General features: G+C 39.5%; 2 protein-coding genes across 2 annotated transcripts in view; both read right to left on the reverse strand.

Moving 5' to 3' along the window:
- Window positions 1-22,880, reverse strand: part of RELN (reelin) — a 509,830-nt gene that overhangs the window by 287,948 nt on the left and 199,002 nt on the right. The window contains exon 4 of the mRNA XM_004263378.2: window positions 15,379-15,449. Within this exon, the coding sequence (XP_004263426.2) occupies window positions 15,379-15,449 (71 nt within the window). The remainder of the gene's footprint in view (window positions 1-15,378; window positions 15,450-22,880) is intronic.
- Window positions 1-22,880, reverse strand: part of LOC117203713 (uncharacterized) — a 1,186,790-nt gene that overhangs the window by 63,192 nt on the left and 1,100,718 nt on the right. The window lies entirely within an intron of this gene.

Below are 22,880 nucleotides of genomic sequence, written 5' to 3' on the forward strand. Positions count from 1 at the left end.
TAACCTACAACTGGGGGAACAGAGCACTCTTTCAGGTAAGACTTATTCTACTAGGAGCTGTCAATAATGAGATCTTAAACACTGAAACTTGTGATTCATTGTCTTGCCATGCTCATGCCTTCACCTTTTCTAGGGGAGATATTCATATATTTTTTCAAAACTTTGCCTATGTTATGAATAAAATCTTAAGTGAAAGATCAGAATGTAAAACAATATATCATCTGAATTGTTTGTGAAGAGATGGAGATGATATATTCAAGATGAACTTGAAGAGATGAAGTTCATAGATGGGGCAGAGGAGAGGAAGTGCAGCTATAAATTGACCTGTAGCCTGAGCATATATGGCCTTTAAATAGCTTTCAGAGGTGGGAAGAAAAATCATTAGGATCATCATCATCACCAAATAATAATAATAATAACAACAACAGCAATATTAATACTACTACTAAGAAGAACAGGAACAAGAAGAAACCTTGTTGCTAATGTTAGCAGAAATTTGTTAGCGGTCTACCAATATCTATTCTCCCCTTCTTTTTTCTCACAGGACTGTGGCCCCCCGTTAGAGGTATATTTCTCAGTATCCCCTGCAGCTCCTGAGACAAAGGAATCAAGTTCTGCCCACAGGGAGGTGAGCAGAAGTGACCTGGGTCACTTTCAGAGCTGGGTCATGCCCTTTAAAGGAACGGGCATGATTCTTGGTCCTCTACCCTTCCTGCTACTAGGACATGGCCCCTGGATATGGAAGCTATGTTCTGTACACAGTAGAGCCACTCCACCAGCCCTGGACTATCTACCCCCAGACTGGTTTATGACTGAGAAATAAACACACTTCTAGCCATTTAAGCCACCTGCAGTTTGAGGCACATGCCAAAGAAGCTTCATCTATATTCTGAAAGAGTTATTTCTTGTGGGCTGGGGAATGGGTCCCTATTGGGGAAGGGTATCCTCTCTATCTCAGTCATAATCCTAAAGGCCAGAGTGTAATTTAGAGCTGATAAGACTGTGAGTTCCTGTGAGGAGAGATTTCAATTTGTATATCTCTGCACCCCCATGCCTAGCACAATGTTTGGCACACAGCTGCTTCAAAAATGTTAGTTGATTGGTTACTGATAACATCAATAAGATATTATTGCTAAAACCATTGCTGCTAGAAAATTCTAATGTTCTAATGCTCTCCTCTGTTCCCTCCCCTCTCAGTTACTTGTACATATGTTATCGTCTTCATTTTACCTTTTCACTTTCCTTTATATACTTAAGGATAAACTGTACAATTCGCCTTGTTCTAAAACAGATGTAAGGCAGCTAACAAAGAAAGGCAATCGAGCAAGACAATAACGTGGGAAAACAGGATAACAAATCAGGGTTGGAAAAATATGTCCAGTGGAGATAAATATGCAAGATGCATGCTCTGACATTTTAACTTTGGCTCTGAAGCTCTAAAGTTACAGAAACTGAAGAGTTGAAAACATGAAAAGCACACATATTGCTCAGGAGAAGCGTGGCTATTTCAGATGCAGAGACTTAAGAGAAGCTTCTCCTGCGGTTTCTTACAAAGGGGACACTGAGCAGTGCAATGAACATCATTTAAAATAACATCCATCCAACTGTGAATTTGATAGGGCTATTCCTAATAAAGTCCATCAAAGCAAAAGGAGCGCATAATGTTTAAGTATGATTGTAAAAACAGTTATGCGGATATAGGAGGTGAAGGTTGGCTGGCAATTAAAGAAAGAATATTGGGTTGGCCAAAAAGTACCTTCAGTTTTTAAGTAAAAATAAAAGACACATTTTTCATTTTCCCCAAGAACTTTATTGAACAACGTATTCACCATTTTGTTCCACTACCTTCTGTCATTTTTCAGGCAACTTCATAATTCCATCGTCCCAAAACTTTTTATCTTTTTGAGCAAAGAACTGTTCCAGGTGCCTTTTACAGTCTTCCAGGGAATTGAAATTTTTTTCCATTAAGAGAATTTTGTAAAGACCGAAATAAATGGAAATCAGAAGGTGCAATGTCTAGTGACTACAGGGGATGCGTCAGAACTTCCCAGCCAAGCTGTAACAGTTTTTGCCTTGTCATCAAAGAAACATGCAGTCTTGTGTTATCCTGATGGAAGATGATGCCTTTTCTGTTGACTAATTCTGGATGCTTTTTGTCGAGTGTTGCTTTCATTTGGTCTAATTGGGAGCAGTACTTGTTGGAATTAATCGTCTGGTTTTCCAGAAGGAGCTCATAATAGAGGACTCCCTTCCAATCCCACCATACACACCACATCATCTTCTTTGAATGACGACCAGCCTTTGGTGTTCAAAGTTCATTTCACTTGCCTCACGATCTCTCCCGTTCCACATTATTGTACAGTATCCACTTTTCATCGCCCATCGCAATTGGTTTTAAAAATGGAACATTTTCGTTCGTGTAAGTAGAGAATCGCAGGCAGAAATATGGTCAAGAAGGTGTTTTTTGCTTAACTTATGTGGAACCCAAACATCAAAGTGATGAATATAACCAAGCTGGTGCAAATGATTTTCAATGCTTGATTTGGATATTTTGAGTATGTCGGCTATCTCCCACGTGGTATAAGGTTGATTGTTCTCAATTAATGTCTCAGTTTGATCACCCTCAACTTCAACGGGTCTACCCGACCGTGGAGCATTGTCCAGAAAGAAATTTACAGCACGAAACTTCGCAAACCACTTTTGACAGGTTCAATCAGTCACAGCACCTTCTCCATACACTGCACAAATCCTTTTTTGCATTTCAGTTGCATTTTTACCTTTCTTGAAATAATAAAGCATCATATGCTGAAAATGTTGTTTTCTTCCATCTTCAATATTAAAGTGGTTACACAAAAATTCATCAATTTTGATGTCTTTTTTAAAATGCACGCTGATATGACAGCTGTCACATACAATGTAACAGAATTGTTTTGAATGAAGTTAAAGACAACTAAGTGCTACCAGAGCCATCTTACAGAAAAAAAAAGAACGAAGCTTTTGGCCAACCCAATAGTAATTAGATAATTTGTGATAGGTATACCTGATCTATATGATTCATCCATTCCTTCAACTAATAGTTGAGTACCTACTAAGTGCCAGACACTGCCAGATTCTGGGAATGTAAAAGTGATCCAATATCTGTTTGATCAAGGGTTTCAAAGGGCAGGAGAAAATACATGTAGAAGTTAACACATGACAATGCAATAAGATAAACTAACTTCAATTTGTAAGTATAAGGTGGATTGGGGTTAAAAATACATATGATGGATTTGGAGAGATTTGAACTGCATCTTTAAGGATGAGTGTAACTTCATCAGTAATACGGAGAAGGAGGTAATGTGGAGTGTATTCCAGGGAAAGAAACTGGCATATATATATAAGCTACAGAGATAGGGGACAGGACGGCATGTTTGATGAAGTCAGTGCTTTTTACGGCTGAAGTAGAGAGTTTGGTATTAGGTGAGGGTGGGGAATATGGAGAGAACCTACATGCAATGAGGTTGGAGAGAGAGGCAGGGTCAGATCATGGAGGGCCTTGAAAGCAGGCTAAACTGGGCAAATGGAGGCAGTTATAGGGTTTGAGGCTGGGAGGAAAAAAATGAGGTTTGTGTTGAAGAACATTTTGATAGATGTGTGGAAGGCTTGAACCAAAGATATGGCTGTAGATGCAGAAATAAAAGCATTTGTTTAGGAGATATTGAGAAGATAAAATAAATTGGTTTTAGAGACACTGAGTAGACATGGAAGAAAGAAAGGAATGAGGAAAGAAATATTACCTAGATCTCTGTTTACTGACTGGGTCGAATATGTCACTGACTATAACTGCAATGAAGGGGACCAGTCTGGGGGAAATGTCAAGTTCATTTTAGAATATATTGAGTTCAAGGAATCTAAGGAATCCAAATGTCAGTGCCCAGTAATAATAATGATAGCTAACATTTATAGAATATTTATGTGCTAGCCACAGTGCTATGCACATCATTATTGCACTTAACTCTCACAAGTTCACTAGGTTTCTTCTGGGCATAGAATATTGTGCCAGGCTCTGGGGAATGGTATGGGATGACCAGAAAAGTAGGTACTATTATTTTCCCTATTTTACAGTTAGGTAATTGAGACTTTGAAAGATTACATAGCTAGAAAGTATCAAATTAGAAATTGGAGACTTCCCTGGTGGCGCAGTGGTTAAGAATCCACCTGCCAAGGCAGGGGACATGGGCTCGAGCCCTGGTCCGGGAAGATCCCACATGCCGTGGAGCAACTGGGCCTGTGCGCCACAACTACTGAGCCTGTGCTCTAGAGCCTGCGAGCCACAACTACTGAAGCCCGTGTGCCTGGAGCCCATGCTCTGCAACAAAGACAAGACACCACAATGAGAAGCCTGCACACCTCAACTAAAGAAAGCCCGCGTGCAGCAACTAAGGCTCAATGCAGCCAAAAATAAATTAATTAATTAAAAAAATAAAAGAAATTGGAACCCAGGGGCATATAGCTCCAAACTCTACTCTCTCAACCACTTTGCATTAGTGACTCAGTAAGCATGAAGCAAATGGACAGAGTTTAGGAGATGAAAATCACAGGTGTGAGTGAGATCACCAGGGACAATATAAGAAGTCTAAAAGAAGCTGCAGGAGAGAATCACTGCCAATCCCAGATTGTATCCATAGGAAGCTCAGGAACTCATTAAGGAAACTGAGAAGGAGTAGGGAAGTCAGGTAGGGTGAGGACCAGAGTCCTTTGGATTGGTTGGCACCTACTGGGTTACTGATGACCTGGAGGATGACTGTTTCCATAGATTACTGGCAGTAGAGGTCAGATGGCGGGGTTAGGAGTGAAGCCTGAGAACACACATGACTCTTTCAAGAAGCTGGAGTGTGAGGGAGAATGATGGCCAGAGGAGTACTCACAGTCAAAGACAGCGTTCCTGCTCAAAGTTGCAGTGGCTTTGGCATGTTTAAACCCTGAGGAGGAGGGGATGGTGAAGAGGAAGAAGCTGACGATATGGGAAAGAGAGGGCGAAACTGTTGACCAAGACCTCAGAGGAGATGGGGGGAATGCCATTCCACTGAGTTTATGTTTTTCCTGTAAATGTATTTTGGACTTTCTCTTTTAGGTTTGGACCAATATATAAACTATTTATGAACAGGATGTGAAACTGCCTTATATTGCCACACATTCCCATGCATCTGGTATAATGTTCCACATACACCCATAGGGGACACAGCATAATATGTGTTAATATTAATGAATTCCAACTCTTACAAACATGATTATGAAAATTTGTATTAATTATTACATTAAACAACTGAACCTTCAATGTAGAACTACGGTTGGATTAATTGGTTGCATGAAATAATACTTCACAAGAGCCAAAGTAAAGTTGTAATTTACGTGTGTTTACAACAGCTTTGCTCTCCCCCAAGTAATTATACACATGCAAACCTAGGCTTTGTCCTCCAGAATGGGGGGGAATCCAGCAGATTACACACCAGCTTGAGTAGAAAGTGTACTTCTATGGGCATCCAAAACAAGTCAATGTCAAATTCTTGTCAGGCATAAATCTTGGTGTTTTGACTCTGGACTAGATAAAGCTGTCAAGGGGGAATGTATAGAGCCCTGAGAGCTGAAAAGAAGCCTGTTTAAATCTGTGTTCAATCATCGTAGAGTAAACAGCACCAGCCCAAAATACTATTCTTTAGGAAATTAAAAAAGCAGTCAGACCCACCTAGAGCCATTAGCAAGGAATTTTACTGTGGCCCTATGAGTCGGCTCTTCCCCTTAATCTTGTCTGTTGTCAAGATCACTTAGGGACACTTTTTGCCCGCCACTGCCCCAGGAGGGCTTCAGTTCCTTCCCCTGTTGGGTAGTTTGTGAGATCCTGAAGCAAGACTGGCGATTCCTGGATGATTTTACCAGAGCATCTTAATTCAGCTCTCTTTGTTTGTAAATTACAAAACACAGGATATCAGGAACAGCAGTTGCAACTGCTACACTGACAAAATAGCCACAGGGAAACAGATGTCTTTTTTTTTTTTTTTTTTTAATTTATTTTTGGCTGCATTGGGTCTTCGTTGCTGTGCGTGGGCTTTCTCCAGTTGTGGTAAGCCGGGGCTACTCTTCATTGCGGTACACGGACTTCTCATTGCGGTGGCTTCTCTTGTTGTGGAGCACGGACTCTAGGCGTGCAGGCTTCAGTAGCTGTGGCACATGGGCTCAGCAGTTGTGGCTCACGGGCTCTAGGGTGCAGGCTCAGTAGTTGTGGCACACGGGCTTAGCTGCTCCACGGCATGTGGAATCTTCTCGGACCAGGAATCAAACCCATGTCCCCTGCATTGGCAGGCGGATTCTTAACCACTGTGTCACCAGGGAAGTCCCAAAACAGATGTCTTTAGCTAGCAAAAGTTTTATCAATGGAAACATTCAAGTGAAACACATCATTCATTATTTTTCACTTCATCAGTTAAAGTGGATATGGTAAAACCCAATTCTGACGCTTAGTCAATTTTGACTTCTTTAGTCTGAATTAATAAAAAATTTACATTTCAGGATACTGGAAAGACATTTAGTAATACAAGTTACTAAGCATTCAAGGATAGCCAAGGGAAGTTTCTGGTAGATGTGACCTACAATTTATACAATATTTGGGTATAAAAGGTATTCTTTATTTTTCAACAGATTTACTGAGATATAACTGAAAAATAAAAATTGTATATATTTAAGGTATTCAACTGGATGCTTTGATGTGTATACATATACATTGTGAAATAATTACCACTATCAAGCTAATTAACATATCCATCTCGTCACATTAAAAGGCATTCTTACTGGACAGCTAAGAATGTAAAAGAATGAAATTAGAACACTCCCTAACACCATACACAAAAATAAACTCCAAATGGATTAAAGACCTAAAGGTAAGGCCAGATACTATAAAATTCTTAGCGGAAAACAATGGCAGAACACTCTAGGACATAAATCACAGCAAGATCCTTTTTGACCCACCTCCTAGAGAAATGGAAATAAAAACAAAAATAAACAAATGGGACCCAATGAAACTTAAAAGCTTTTGCACAGCACAGGGAACCATAAACAAGATGAAAAGACAACCCTCAGAATGGGAGAAAATATTTGCAAATGAAGAAACTGAAAAAGGATTAATCTCCAAACTTTACAAGCAGCTCATTCAGCTCAATATCAACAAAACAAACAACCCAATCCAAAAATGGCCAGAAGACCTAAACAGACATTTCTCCAAAGAAGATATACAGATTGCCAACAAACACATGAAAGGATGCTCAACATCACTAATCATTAGAGAAATGCAAATCAAAACTACAGTGAGGTATCACCTCACACCAGTCAGAACGGCCATTATCAAAAAAATCTACAAACAGGGCTTCCCTGGTGGCGCAGTGGTTGAGAGTCCGCCTGCCGATGCAGGGGATGCGGGTTCATGCCCTGGTCCGGGAGGATCCCACGTGCCGCGGAGCGGCTGGGTCCGTGAGCCATGGTCGCTGGGCCTGCGCGTCCGGAGCCTGTGCTCTGGAACGGGAGAGGCACAGCAGTGAGAGGCCCACGTACAGCAAAAAAAAAAAAAAAAAAAAAAAAAAATTCTACAAACAGTAAATGCTGGAGAGGGTGTGGTGAAAAGGGAACCCTCTTGCACTGTTGGTGGGAATGTAAATGGATACAGCCACTATGGAGAACAGTATGGAGGTTCCTTAAAAAACTAAAAATAGAACTACCATACGGCCCAGCAATCCCACTACTGGGCATATACCCTGAGAAAACCATAATTCAGAAAGAGTCATGTACCACAATGTTCACTGCAGCTCTATTTACAATAGCCAGGACATGGAAGCAACCTAAGTGTCCACTGACAGATGAATGGATAAAGAAGATGTGGCACATATATATAATGGAATATTACTCAGCCATAAAAAGAAACGAAATTGAGTTATTTGTAGTGAGGTGGATGGACCTAGAGACTGTCATACAGAGTGAAGGAAGTCAGAAAGAGAAAAACAAATACCATATGCTAACACATATATATGGAATCTAAAAAAAAAAAAATGGTTCTGAAGAACCTAGGGGCAGGACAGGAATAAAGACGCAGACCTACTAGATGTGTGTGTTTGAAGAGGTTATGCCAAGCAGTTCACAGGCCAATGGGTATACGCCCACTCCTGCCCGTGCCTCCACCGTGATCTGTGCACACTGTGGCACCAGCAGTGGCCACGCTCGATACACTCACATCTGCTTGACACTTGCCACCTTTGTCTTACAAGGGCTCAAAAGTGTGTGTTCTCTCCTGGGTGTTCAGGGAATTAAGGCAGCAGTGGTGATCTTGTTTATTGAAGTTGTAATTCCTAAGGCTTTTTAATGTTGGATTTTTTAAATTTAAGAATCTATTTGGTAAAATGGAACCCACCGTGGGCTGTGAGTCAGCCAGAGATTTGGATTCTAATCCTGCCACTCGTAAGTGGTGTACAGTTTTGTCAAGTTAACCTTCCTGGCTTTGTTGCTAATCTACACATAAGGAAGCTACAGAGCTAGGATCAAGAGCATACATTCAAATATTATTCCTCATCCTCAGTCTATACATACCACATACATTAACATTTTCAGCAGAAACTCTGTTTACATGATTCTGAGGAATATGGATTAGGTCTGCAGCTCTTTCTAGACTGTTTGACAATAATACTTCTTGCAAAAGACTGACTTCTTCTAGTTCCTTTCAGGTTTTCAGTCAATTCTGAAATTGCCTCAATCCTTTGCTTTGATCACCTCTAAGAGTAGTTCACAAAACACTACCACAAAAAAAAAAAAAAAAAAAAGGTCATGAAGAATCTAGGGGCAAGATGGGAATAAAGATGCAGACCTACTAGAGAATGGACTTGAGGATACTGGGAGGGGAAAGGGTGAGCTGGGACAAAGTGAGAGAGTGGCATGGACATATATACACTACCAAACGTAAAATAGATAGCTAGTGGGAAGCAGCCGCATAGCATTGGGAGATCAGCTCGGTGCTTTGTGACCACCTAGAGGGGTGGGATAGGGAGAGTGGGAGGGAGGGAGACGCAAGAGGGAGGGGATGTGGGGATATATGTATATGTATAACTGATTCACTTTGTTATAAAGCAGAAACTAACACACCATTGTAAAGCAATTATACTCCAATAAAGATGTTAAAAAAAACAAAAACAAAAGAGACCACTACTACATCTGTCTTTAAAATCACCTAATGACATTTTGGGCAATCCCACAGATACCTTCTTGGTCTTTGCTATGTTACTTCCCACTGAGGCCTGCCTGACTTACCTGCCACCCTATTTAAAATTGCAAACTGCCTTTCCCCCTTCTACCCAACTGTGTAATTTTACCCTGCCCTATTCTGAGGTCTTTTTTTTCCCTACAGCACTTGCCACCTTCTAACATGGTATCACATTTACTCATTTATTATATCTCATATTAATTGTCTATCTTCTCACTACAATGTAGGCTCTAGTAAAGCAGGGATCTTTGCTCTGTTCACTACCATATCCCAAGATCTAGCTTAGCCTGGCCCATGGCAGGCATTCAAAAATCCTTTGTTGAGTACTGAATGTTAAATGAATTCACTTCTTTATTCTCTACTGCTGGTGAATGAACCTAAGCATCTTCCGCTTTCAAAACAATTGGGAGTATACAACCTGGCACCCGCCTACCCCACACCAGACTGGACATGCGAAAACTCTGCTTCCTCGTCTGTACTACCTTGTCAGCAGAATTCAGCTGGATATGTGTTTATAATTACTTAGGACCTCAGGATTCAAGGTGAAGACATAAAATCCCCAAACCTGATTTATGTCCCAAGAGCATTCAGGGGACTCATTAGTGTTTAGATGGAAATCTGTGAATAGTTTTCAGATTTCTTAACGCAATGATTCATCATTTTTCAACCTGAGGTCAGTGTAGAGAACACTGCTTCGGTGACAGCCACACTGCCTCATGGTGTTCCGCAGCAAAAGTTCAGGGTTAAAGAAGATTTTTTCAAGAAACACAGAGATTTTTCAGATGTATAATGTTTAAGGTGATATTCAGCAAACATTTAGAGTGTCTGTTTTATGCCAAGCATTGTTAGATGTTAAGAAAAACAAAAAATTAAGTCATGGTTGCTGGGCTCAAGAAGCTTCAAGTCGGGGTGATGGGGTGGGCATGAGTATTTAAACAAATAATTATAACAACATAGACAAATCACGTTAAGGGAGACAGGCAAGACCTCACACAGGAGGAGACATGGGAGTTGTAATTCAGAATTTTCCTTCAGTTCTTAGAAGTGATTTATTCCACCTGCTTCAGCAGAGTTGTCCCTCCTTCTTCATAAGTATAACCTTATATTTGTTGTGTTTTGGGGAAACATGTATTATAACCCAAATAATATAAGCTCACTGTAAAAAAAATATTAGAAAATACAGATAAGTTCAAAAAAAATTAAATGTCCATAATCTCACCACACTGATCTACTTCGTCTTTTTATTTCCTCCTGGCTGACCTTGAATAAAATTTTGCTCCAGCAAGATGCCTTCCCTTTATCATTTACTGAGCTTGTACTTTGTGCTAGGGATTCTGGAGAGTATGGTCACACAAAGCCTGGATCCAGACCTACTTCTCTATGATTCAAAAGTCCTCGTAAAGGCTAAATCCAAAAGGAAATGACTGCCTCTTAGCATCATTCTCCCCTCAGGCCTCAAGAAAGGAAAAGCAGCTCCTGACATCCAGGAGCTGGCCTGGCACTCACAGCTGGGCCTTGGTGCTCTTCCAGTGAACAGAAACAATTTCACAGAACATCAGCTTCAGACAAAGCCACTCTGTGATCATGATGGGTCAAGACAGACAAAGGACCACTTTATAATCACATCTGAATGCAAGCACAACCAGAACATTGTCCAACTCACAATATACCATGCATCCCTCTCTCCTGGCTGATAGGAGTAACTGCTGCTTCTTTATCAATTACAGCCTTAGCCTGGCTCTGCTCTGCCCTCCCTATGGATAAGATTTATTGAGATCCCCAACCATAGAATACCCACACTTGCTAATAGCATCCAATCCAGAGCAAAGCCCCACCTCCTTAAACCTGAGCCCAAATTACAAAATATAGGCCCAAATATCATAATGATTCCTTTTATAATTTCCACACCATAGTTCCCAATGATGTACCTTCTCCTATTCTGGAATGAGCACTAAACCCCATCTGTTCAACTCTAGGTGTGTGCCTGATGGTCTTTGTCTACAAGGCAGTGAAAGTCTATAAACACTTTGTGTGTGTGTGTGTGTGTGTGTGTGTGTGTGTGTGTGTGTGTGTGAGAGAGAGAGAGAGAGAGAGAGAGAGAATGAACCCATCTTTCCCTTGAACCTGCTTTCCACTCGGGCTGCCCTTTCTCTCCTTCCTTTTAATCTTAGATTTTTTCAAAGCCTCAACTTTAAATACTTCTCAACTCACAACAATTTGTCTTCCCTTGACTGTCTGACTCCAAACCCTGGGCCACAGCTTTCCAACCTGTAAGGCTTTAACATGCTTAGATGCTCATGTAGTCTGGCCTCTCCCGAAACCATCCTCACTTATAAATTGCCAATGACTTGTTAATTGAAAAATCCTATAGCATTTTTCTTGTTCTCCTCACCATTCTTTTGGAAGCCTCTGTCCCTTTTGAATGCCTCTCCCATGTTGAAAATTCTTCCCTAGTACCCCTATTTCTGAAGCTTGCCCCTTCTCCCAGAGTTCCCTCTTCCGTCCCTGCAATGGCTAGCATTCCACACTGGGCCCCTTCCTCCCTTCTCCGGGGAACTCCCTGGATGAGTACATTGCCTCCTCAGCATCTATATCCTGATGTGTCTCCAAACTGCCTCTCTACTCAGCAGGCTGCTGAGCCCTGTGGGACGGAAAGCAGCTTCCTCAGGCCAACACGTTGAAATCCAACCACTGTACTCCAACTATTCATTCGTTCAATAACATTTATTGGGTGCACACTATGCACTGCACATCGTGGAAAGCTTTAGAGATTCAGCAATAAAGAGCACAGTCCTTACCCTCAAGGAGCTTATAGTGAACAGCAGACAAGGCATGTGCGTTAATGCTCTTATTACAACACACAATGAATAGTTATCAAATGAACGAATGCATGCTTAAGGAAGAGATTTCTTTGAAAGGCAATGTAGTATGAATGCTAATACCGTGGGCTACTGGCCAAACTGTCTGGGATCCAATCCCAGCTTAGTCAATTTCTAGCTGTGTGACCTTAAGTTATTCTCACTGTGCCTTTGTTTCCTCATCTGTCAAGGGCAGATAATAATAGTTCAGGGGGCTGCAGTAAAGCTTAAACGAGTCCATGTTTGTGGAGTGCCGAGGCTGCAGTCTGGCACATAGTAGTGCTAACAGTGTTTCCATTTGCATTATTCCTGCGCCTTCAGAGTTATGTCACCATGCACAAGAGTCGCCAAGACCAGATCGAGGAGGACTGTAAGGGGGATCAGAGACTTTTTTTTCCGGAGGAGGTAATACCAAAGCAGGGTCTGAAAGCCTGAGCTAGACGAAGAAGACAAGAAGATGAAAAAGGGTCGACCAGGCAAAGACGACAGGGAGGGTATAGAATACCAATAACACTGGTGATCAAGTGACATGCATGCCAGGAATTTTAAGGAGAAAAGAAAGGATGACAAGAAATGAGGCAGGGGAGGAAAACTGAGGCCAGATTGTAAAGGATTTTCCTCGTATAGCAGTAGGGATTCTACTCTGAAGATAAACTGTTGCCTCCAACTGAGATATTGAAGGGTTTGAAGCAGGGAAATGATAGAATCCTATTTCCATGTTACCAGCTCTGTATAGAGCACAGAGAAAGTGGGAGCAGGGAAACTAGGGAAGAGGCTAGTAAGCAATTCCCCAAGGAGGGGATGGGTCCTCATCTAAGGTGGGTCAGTAGCAATGGGAACGATAAGAGAGATGGAATCTTCCCTCCTATTTTTTCTTAAACTGCGGCTGACCCTTCAGGACTTGATCCTCAGGATGTCTTTCCTAACCACCCCAGGCGAATCTAGCTACCTCTGTGATCCCAGCCTTCAAGAACAGAAAATGGCTGTTTTTACTTTTATATCCATATTTAGCACTGTGCACTAGGACAGGGGCTTGCAGGGGCTGGATACATGTTTGCAGAATAAAATCCTTCACTGAATGCCTTTTAAGGAAGGGGATCAAGATTACATGCCATCTAAGACATCATTAGTATGTTTTCTGATTCTTTTACTTTTTTAATATGCTTAGATGCAAACTATTATATATAGGATGCATAAACAACAAAGTCCTATTGTATAGCACAGGGAACTGTATTCAATATCTTGGGATAAACCATAATGGAAAAGAATATAGAAAAGAATGTATATATATATGTATAACTGAATCACTTTGCTATATAGCAGAAATTAACACAACATAGTAAATCAACTATACTTCAATTAAAAAAAACAGTTAATATGCTTAGCCAGAAATCATCTTGTAATAATAGCTATCCTCAAGCTCCACAAGCAAAATTTTTGTTTAAATTCCTTAATTTAATTAAAATCAACAAACCTACCAAGTACGTTGTGACTGAAAGGCATTGTCCTGTGGTAGATATATAGAGACTGTCATTTTACTCTCTTTAATACTTATATTAGATATTCCTCATCCAATGCATAGGATATTATTACATGTTAAATTTATGTTATTTTATTTGAGGAGATAATTGATGTTTTAATTAAAAGTGGAGAGGGCCAAAATAAATATATGTTTTATAGCACCAATTATTTCCCTTATTATTCCTGACAGCAGGAAGCAATCAATCTTGTTAGCATCCTTTCTACCCTATCTTGGATGGATTGATATGATTTCAATTGATTAGGTGCTGTTGAAAAAGCTCAATGTTTTCCTCTGGTCCTGGGCTGAATAGAATTTTTAATAACATCCCAGTCTACCATCATGTAAATCATGGTCATGTGTAACACTACTATTATGTAAGGCATTTTTTTCCCTCCCTGGTTGAGAATTTTTTCCCACTGATTTTTCTTGGTTTTTCCTTTTCATTTCAAATGAACCCAATCCCAACAATTCATTTACAACAGAAGAGACTCAAAAATTCAAGGCTTAAAAGAAATCAGCTTTTAGGCAATGATAAATATCAGTAAAATTAGACATGTCTTTTCCTGACACTATGCAGTTTTCAGGATATTAACGTTCACTGCTATATGGTGTTCTATATTTTCAGTAACGCGAACATTTTTATAGTCTGGAAAAAGATTTACATTGTGGTAGATTTCTTGAGCCTACACAAAGGCTATCACACTTTTGCATTCTCAAAAGTCACAGAATACAAATCTGTTCAAATAAACTAAGAACACTGATAATATATGTGAAACTAGAATTAGAATGGGGTTTTCTGATTCAAGAGTTATTAGGTAAACAATCAGAAGTTTGCCAGTAATGGTCATCAAGTGTCTCATTACTTAGATAAAGCCATATTGGTGATATATATGACTATAAATAACAATTGGTACTTTCTTAAGCCTTTCAAAAACCCACATAATTTTCCTAATTTCTGTCTTAAACCCATTAGAGTCTCCTTAGTAGAGAGATAATTAGTAGAAATTTCCTTTACCTTCAATAATGTAATTCTTAAGTTAACAAGTTTCCCCCAAAATAGAACTCTGTAAACAAAAATTGATAATATGCCTATGATAATGGTGAAAATGCGATGACATATTTTTCATTGTGTGCATGTGCATACGTTCACATATGTGCATCTATGAGACTTTGGCATGGGTGAGAGTCTGGATGTGTATGAGGCAGTGACAAAGCTTAATGTGGCTACTTAATGTACACTTAATGCATCTGAAATGATGTTGCATCTGAAATTAATAGTGCACACAGTTGAAACAAGCATATCGATACTACATACACGATCATCTATAACACACTCAAATATTAAAAGCTATAAACAAATATTTTCGACAAAGTTAACAAGAAATTTAAGTGGTAAATTACGCAGATGTGTTTCTGTAAAATTCTAAAATTAGTAAGATTTTATATTTCCAGGACAACTAAATATAACTCATTAGGAAAAAAAACTATGAAAAGAATATAAATTTTCTCTGGTTTATTTCACTCACACTTAGTATCTTCAGAACTCTACAGATCTTTATCAATAAGTAGTAACTAAATAATTATTAGAGATATTAAGGGGTCAATAATTCCATTTTTAAAGTGCCATGATCAAGTAATAGTCATGAAATGCTTACTCAGTACATAGGACCTACCATGAATAATTTTGACACAACCAATACGAAGAAGTCAAAGATGATTCTTACCTCCTTGTTCACACAGTTGCTGGGCTAAAGCATCTTTGAAGATAATCTGGCCTTTGTGTGTTGCTGTAGCCCTGGAAATGAATAGAAAAAGGTTAATACAAATCTTGTAATATGTCTGGTGATAACAACGTATTTTTAAAACTTTTTTAAAACCTCTTTTTTTTTTTTTTTTTTTTTTTGCGGTACGCGGGCCTCTCACTGTTTGTGGCCTCTCCCGTTGCGGAGCACAGGCTCCGGACGTGCAGGCTCAGCGGCCATGGCTCACGGGCCCAGCCGCTCCGCGGCATGTGGGATCTTCCCGGACTGGGGCACGAACCCGTGTCCCCTGCATCGGCAGGCAGACTCTCAACCACTGCGCCACCAGGGAAGCCCTAAAACCTCATTTTTAAATGTTATGGGGATATGATTTTTTTTAAAAAAAAGTGCCTCTGAACAGAGATAAAAATGAACAATAGAGTCAAGGCTTAAACCAAGTCACCTGGGTTGAGAATTATCTTCTGATTGGTCTTATTTTGTAAAGATACTGTAACATTTGTGGGCTTATTCTGAAAACTGCAGATGTGAGCAAATCTTGGGTAGAAGAAAAAGTATGGAAAGGATGTTTATTAAAATTTATTCTTCAAGAGACCTTTATATAAAATGTTTTGTGGTGCAATAATGATATTAACACTGGAGGAAGATGCTCTTAATGTACATTTTTCTGAAATCAATAGTCACCATAACACCATAACAGATTTGAGATGGAGAATTATATTTTTAAAGTTTTTTTTTTTAAAGAGCCCTATTTGGAACTTTCATAATTATAAAGTCTGTCATAATAAAATACACCTTTTCCCCACTGGGTCTAATTCACCACTTGAAGGAGATGTGCATCTTTTACTTCCTCTAATCAGAGCTGTGCACAGGGACTGGTGAGAAAAATAACATCCTTGCAGCAGATGTATTATTCAATGGTTATAACAGGAACTGTCTTATTAAAGGAAGAATTATTTATGCTTTATATTTGAAGTGTTTTTCCTTAAAAAAGATTCTTTTCCGGCACAAAAGGTATTATTTAAATGAATTTAAAACAGGAAATCATGCCTCTTTAAAAAATTTGATTTCAGAAAATAAGCCATACAAAATCTTTTTAATAACTAAAATATATTAACATTAAATCTCAAGTTTAGTTCTAGCCAAAACCAGCCTAGGACAAAAACAATTTGATTCAGCCATCACTTACTGAAGATGGATTATGTACAAAGCACTGGGCTAGGTCACAAAAGGCAACTTTTGGCCTCTGCAATTCCCCTCCATATGTGCACCCCTCAGTCAACATCTTGCCCTTTGTCCAGCCCAACAGGACCTCATGGTTGCCCACATCCCCACTCTGGTCTCCAGGTGGATGCACACTCCTCCTCCATGCCGCATACCTTTCTGATTTCTATCCCCCACTGAATTGTTACAAGTGTCAGTCCCCCAGGACTTGAGTCTCTGGAAGTAGTCTGATAGACTAAGCCATGATGAAGTGTTAATGGGTGATATTGCTCCAAGCTAACATATTTCAGCTGTGAAACTGAAAATATTATACTTTAACACACACACACACACACACACACACACACACACACACAATGACACAGTAGTGAGAGTTTTGAATGGTGGGAGGGAAATATAATTGAAGAGAAAAATCACTGGGCAGCCGTCAACTCACACTATATGTGAAGTTTATAAGTGTAATCAGCCCTTGTTGTTGCATATTAATCATTATTGAAATTACAGATAAACAGATGCTACCACTCTCCCTATATAGTCACATATGTTTATAGGTTTTCCATTGCTTTTAGCAAGGTGAACATGAGAGGGACTAAATTTAGGGCCAATCTAAGCCATAAACATGACCCACAGACTCATCAGTTACAAGCTTTATTTCCAGAGAGAACGTGGAAACTTGATTTACCTAAACACGTTTCATTATTCAAATCTCAATCAAGTCAAGAGCTTTTTCTTTTTTTTTTTTTACAGTACGCGGGCCTCTCACTGTTGTGGAGTCTCCTGTTGCGGAGCACAGGCTCAGCGGCCTGTGCTCACGGGCCCAGGCTCAGCGGCCATGGCTCATGCACAGGCCCAGCCGCTCCGCGGCACGTGGGATCTTCCTGGACCGGAGCACGAACCTGCGTCCCCTGCATCGGCAGGCGGACTCTCAACCACTGCACTACCAGGGAAGCCCAAGTCAAGAGCTTTTGAGCTCACATATACTTCTGATAGCAACACGGCAATCATAGATGTATAATTTTAATTTGACCTTTACTTTGCAAGGGATATATTTTCTGAAATCACTAACCACCAAGAAAAGTCCTGCAACATACAATGTTTCAATAATTGTTCATTTTAGTTGTCTTCAGATTTTAAGTATATACTATTCCTACAGTAATATTTCTCATTGGTCCACAAACTTATTATCATTGTGCCAGTGTATGCTCCCATGAACACAAAAAAACCAAAGTATCCAAATAAAATTCATGTCACAGAGGTTTTGCTTTTTCCCTGGATATCAGAGATACTGATATATATGGGTCACTGCAGAGCACCTTTTGAATCGTCCATACTGCTTCCCCTATTACTCAGTTTCTTCAGATATAGAATTTCATTCATGCTTTTACTTCTTCTACTGTGGTTCAGTGAGTGAATTTCTGAGAACTAGAGAACAACTGAAACTGAAGAAACTTTTATCATCTAGTCAAAATTTCTTCAGCAGTGGTACTCATTCTTCAAACAAATATTACAGAATTCTGATATATGAACAGGGGAGCCCTGTTGGAAGTTGCTGGATTCCCTCTCCTCACCCAGCATGCTCCCTACCACCCACTCCCCAAAAGGTCCTGGTGCACTTCTCTGGAACACTTGGGAGTTTGAAGTGGAAGAGTTTGAAAACCGTTGAACTAGTCTAACTCTTTACAGTGTATGGATCAAGAAACAGAGGCCCAGGGAACACCTGCTGAAGGTCACACAACCTGTTAATGGCAGATGGAACCTGATTCCAGGTCTTGATGCCAAGCCTTGGATTCTTCCCACCACATCAGCAGTTTTCAAAATGTGCTCCATAGTGGTACCCAGGGGTCTCCATGGGAGTCAGAGGGATGGGCAGCAGGGAATGCTTCAGGCACCATTAATTCAACCAGAGCACCTGGTTCTAATACTTGTTCTAAGTATTTAATGTTGTTTGGAGAAAGGGCTCAGCAGTTCAAAACTGGATTGAGAAGCATACTATGTGCTCTCAGAAAGAGAAAGACAAATACCTTATGCTAACACATATATATGGAATTTAAGAAAAAAAAAATGTCATGAAGAACCTAGGGGTAAGACAGGAATAAAGACACAGACCTACTAGAGAATGGACTTGAGGATATGGGGAGGGGGAAGGGTGAGCTGTAACAAAGCAAGAGAGAGGCATGGACATATATACACTACCAAACATAAGGTAGATAGCTAGTGGGAAGCAGCTGCATAGCACAGGGAGATCAGCTCGGTGCTTTGTGACTGCCTGGAGGGGTGGGATAGGGAGGGTGGGAGGGAGGAAGACGCAAGAGGGAAGAGATACGGGAACATATGTAGATGTATAACTGATTCACTTTGTTATAAAGCAGAAACACACACACCATTGTAAAGCAATTATACCCCTATAAAGATGTTAAAAAAAAAAAGAAGCATACTATGTGCTCAATGTCATTCTCTGAAGTCTTTTGCTTGGGAAAAATAAAAGTAGTAATAATAATAATAATAATGTGACTGGTAGAGGTATATATAAGGCATATATATATATATATATATATATATACACACACACATACACACACACACATATGTGTCATGTATATATATAAACCATGCATATATGGTTATTACTATTATAACACATATTATGAATTGAAATTGACCCCCTGCTAGGCACTGTTGTAAGGGCTCTACATAAATTAATCTTGACAACAACCCTACCAGGTAGATACTATTACCTTCATTTTCCTGGGACATAGATCTATTGTTTGATTTTACTAATGTCATGTGACTGGTGCTAGGCCAGGATTCAAACCCAGGCAGTCTGAGTGCAGAGTCCTCACTTTTAACGGTTAACATTAAATTGTCATTGATCTGGTTCAAAGGTGGGATGGTAGCTTGTGATGTCTTTTCAGAGGGAGAGCCTGCTTTCCAGGTCTGATCTTTAAATTCATGCCTCCTTGAGACTGTGCTCTCGATTCCAGCTTTTCAGTACATTTCTCTTGATTGCTTCTCCTACAGTGTTCTGAGTCCTTGGGCTTCCAGTCAGCTCATTGCAGTTCCCTTTCAACTCTATCACATTTCCTCTATCAGCCCCCACATCTCTTGCATCGCTCCTTTTCTCCACCAAATATAAGAGCGCTGGATGCTAACCTCATCAACATTGCTGTGAAAACCCTGGAAGGATACACAGGACACACATACACACACACACACGTGTTGACAGATAATCATCATGTACCTCACCTTCTTTACAAACCTTTAAATCCCTCAGATCACAGTTTAATATAAAAATGCCCAACCCTACAGTAGGTGCATGGTTAGCGATTTTAAGGGTCTGCTTATTAGCACCTTACCTTTGGGGGAAGAAAGAGCAGAAGCCCAGGTGACCACCAAGCACATAAGTACCATTGCTTTTACCCATGAATGTGTCTGCTGTACATGCCCCAGGGTGTGACATGTCAATAATGGCAAGTCTACTTTGAACACATTTAGAGCTATGAAATAATTCATGGTGGTTTACTTACAGAAGCACAGTACTTACTTCAAATATTCTACAGAAATATATATTTATATAAATGTATATTTAAATATAATATGTAAATACATAGTTTAAATATAAACATAAATATATACATTTAAATATAAAAATATATTTATGTATTCAAAAATTGCTAAAGTCACAGTAACTCAGAGTCAAAAGTCCCTAGAGGTCATGTCCTCCAATTTTTAACCCCTAATATATTTTTCTTTTGTTATAATAAGATACAGCTATGATATATGGCGACAGGCCTTATTTGTTTTCAGAATTATATTATGCAATTTATAGCTCTCTTTTAGGAGGACGTCTATCAAATTTGTGGTGCTAATAACTATGTTGGTACTACTTGTACTTAATTTTCCATAATTACCAGTAATTTTTTAGAAGAGTTCAGAAGCTATCCTCATTGTTCACTGTCCTGGGGAGTAGACCAAATTTCTTAAATAAGTTTCTAATAAGTACTTATCTTCTTGGGAGATGCATAGGTTTCTAGAGCAAGTTTGCCAACAAGAATCCCTATTAACTAAGTAATTTTAAAAGTTAGGGGGGCTGTTATGATCTATCATTTGAAAAGCTCCACAGATTCTGCCAAATGAAGAAAGTTCATTATGATCACCATATTCAGAGCTTGAAATAGCCTGAATTTAAAAGAACACGCCATATTCTAGTTTTTACTGAACTCCTAGAGCAACTGTTTGCCCAAGCCATTTAACAATAAGTATGTATTGTAATGAGGCACAAAGCTGAAGCTCACAGAAAGACCAGTGCATGACCACAGTGAGCTGCCGCTAACAAGCTCTCTCTCTTCGTACTTCTTTATTCACTTGAGGCTTCAGATTCTCTATATGAGGATAGGGTTAATAATAACAGTTATTTAAAGACAATAATATTCACTCTTCTGATACTTAAAGTCTCTCTACCTAAACGGATTTCAAGCTTCTGGAATAGTAGGAATAATTAAAATTATCTCCCACCAAGGCACCTGTCATAATGATTTGAACATATAAGGGAATCAAAACTATAATTTTTCAGCTCACAATTTGCTTCTATTGTGCAATATTGCCATCCAGTTTCCAAAACAGGACTAAAAAGGGGTTTAAATGTAGTTGCTACAATGCCTACCCAAGTGTACTGTTTCGTTACTTCATCAATCAATTTGCTCACAGATTAACCTAAAGAATCATTTTTAAACCTAGGACGATGTGCTTTACGTCTCCAGTGGTGGGTGACTTTCCCACTTTTCTCCCTGATTTACCAATGCGGTCTGATATGTTCCTGTGTCTCGTCATTGACAATTGTAAAGGCATTCATCTGTCAGCAACGTGACGTTAATCTAGTGTAATATCAGCGTGCCTGTGCCAACTACCCTCCAGGAAATGTCAATAAATATGTGGAACATGGGAAAAGAGAGAGCGGTCCAAGTTTGGTCAATTTGATCTTCAAAGGAATCAATTCACTTACAAAGATTCTTGACCCCTTTTCATCAGCAAATTACTGTACCTTCTAATTAGGTTGAGGATTTAGCTTGACCGTTATTAAAACAAGAAAAAAATACCAAATTATTTAAAACATGTAAAAAGGAGTAATGAATAACTTCAGGGAGAAATTATTTTTATATTAAACTCTCAAACCACGTCAAGGCCATTGCAAAATGATAAAAAAAATGTGGATGTTTTCATAATGCTTTTGCTTTTCAAAGCTTTACTGGGTTCTTTGTTTTTATAATTACATCTTTTATTCCTAAGTCATAGCATTTTCCTTCTGTTAAATGTATAAATACTTTCTCTCCCTCCAAACACAAATTTCAGCCTTAATGTTTTTATGTGCTTATCCAATAATCACAACGTCTCCATGTTCTTAAAAATCACCAAATATATGAATTTATGATATTTTCTGATCAAGGTATAATTTTCATCAGTAAAACAAAGAACATATAAATAAAATAATTCAAATAGGGCTAGTAAGTTAATGGTTAATGGCAACCATAATGGTTAATCCCTTTCAAGAGACTCAGCAGAGCTAACTACCCAAATTAAGATGTAGCGTGTTGGGCTTCCCTGGTGGCGCAGTGGTTGGGAGTCCGTCTGCCGATGCAGGGGACGCAGGTTCGTGCCCCGGTCCGCGAAGGTCCCACATGCTGTGGAGCGGCTGGGCTCGTGAGCCATGGCCGCTGAGCCTGCGCGTCCGGAGCCGGTGCTCCGCAATGGTAGAGGCCACAACAGTGAGACACCCGTGTACCGCAAGATGTAGCATGTTAATCAAAATAAAACCAGCTAGTTCTATTACTTTGGGAGGTAACTTAACCTCTCCTGATTAATTTCCTGATTTGTTTAAAAAAACAGTAACAGATGATCTTCAAAATTCCTATAAATTCTAAACCTCTATGATTCCATGATTCAAGATTAAGTGAGCACATATGAGCATGTACACACACACACACACACACACACACACACACACACACACACACATGCTAGCTGCAGCCTCTATCGAGAGAAGTGCTTCCCAAAATCACGTGGCACAGGTCACAGGTAACGGTGTGCTACAGCAAGCTTGCATCACCTCATGAGAGCTTGTTTTTTAAACAGTTATATTTTTATTTTAATGTGAAATTTAATATATGTGTGTGTATAAATGGGTTTTGCATGTATATACTATAACTACTGCAGCTATATCCCCTAACTCATGTAAAAATATAAACTTTATC

This window comes from Orcinus orca, chromosome 9 (genome assembly GCF_937001465.1).
Source record: "Orcinus orca chromosome 9, mOrcOrc1.1, whole genome shotgun sequence".
Classification (NCBI taxonomy): Eukaryota; Metazoa; Chordata; class Mammalia; order Artiodactyla; family Delphinidae; genus Orcinus; species Orcinus orca.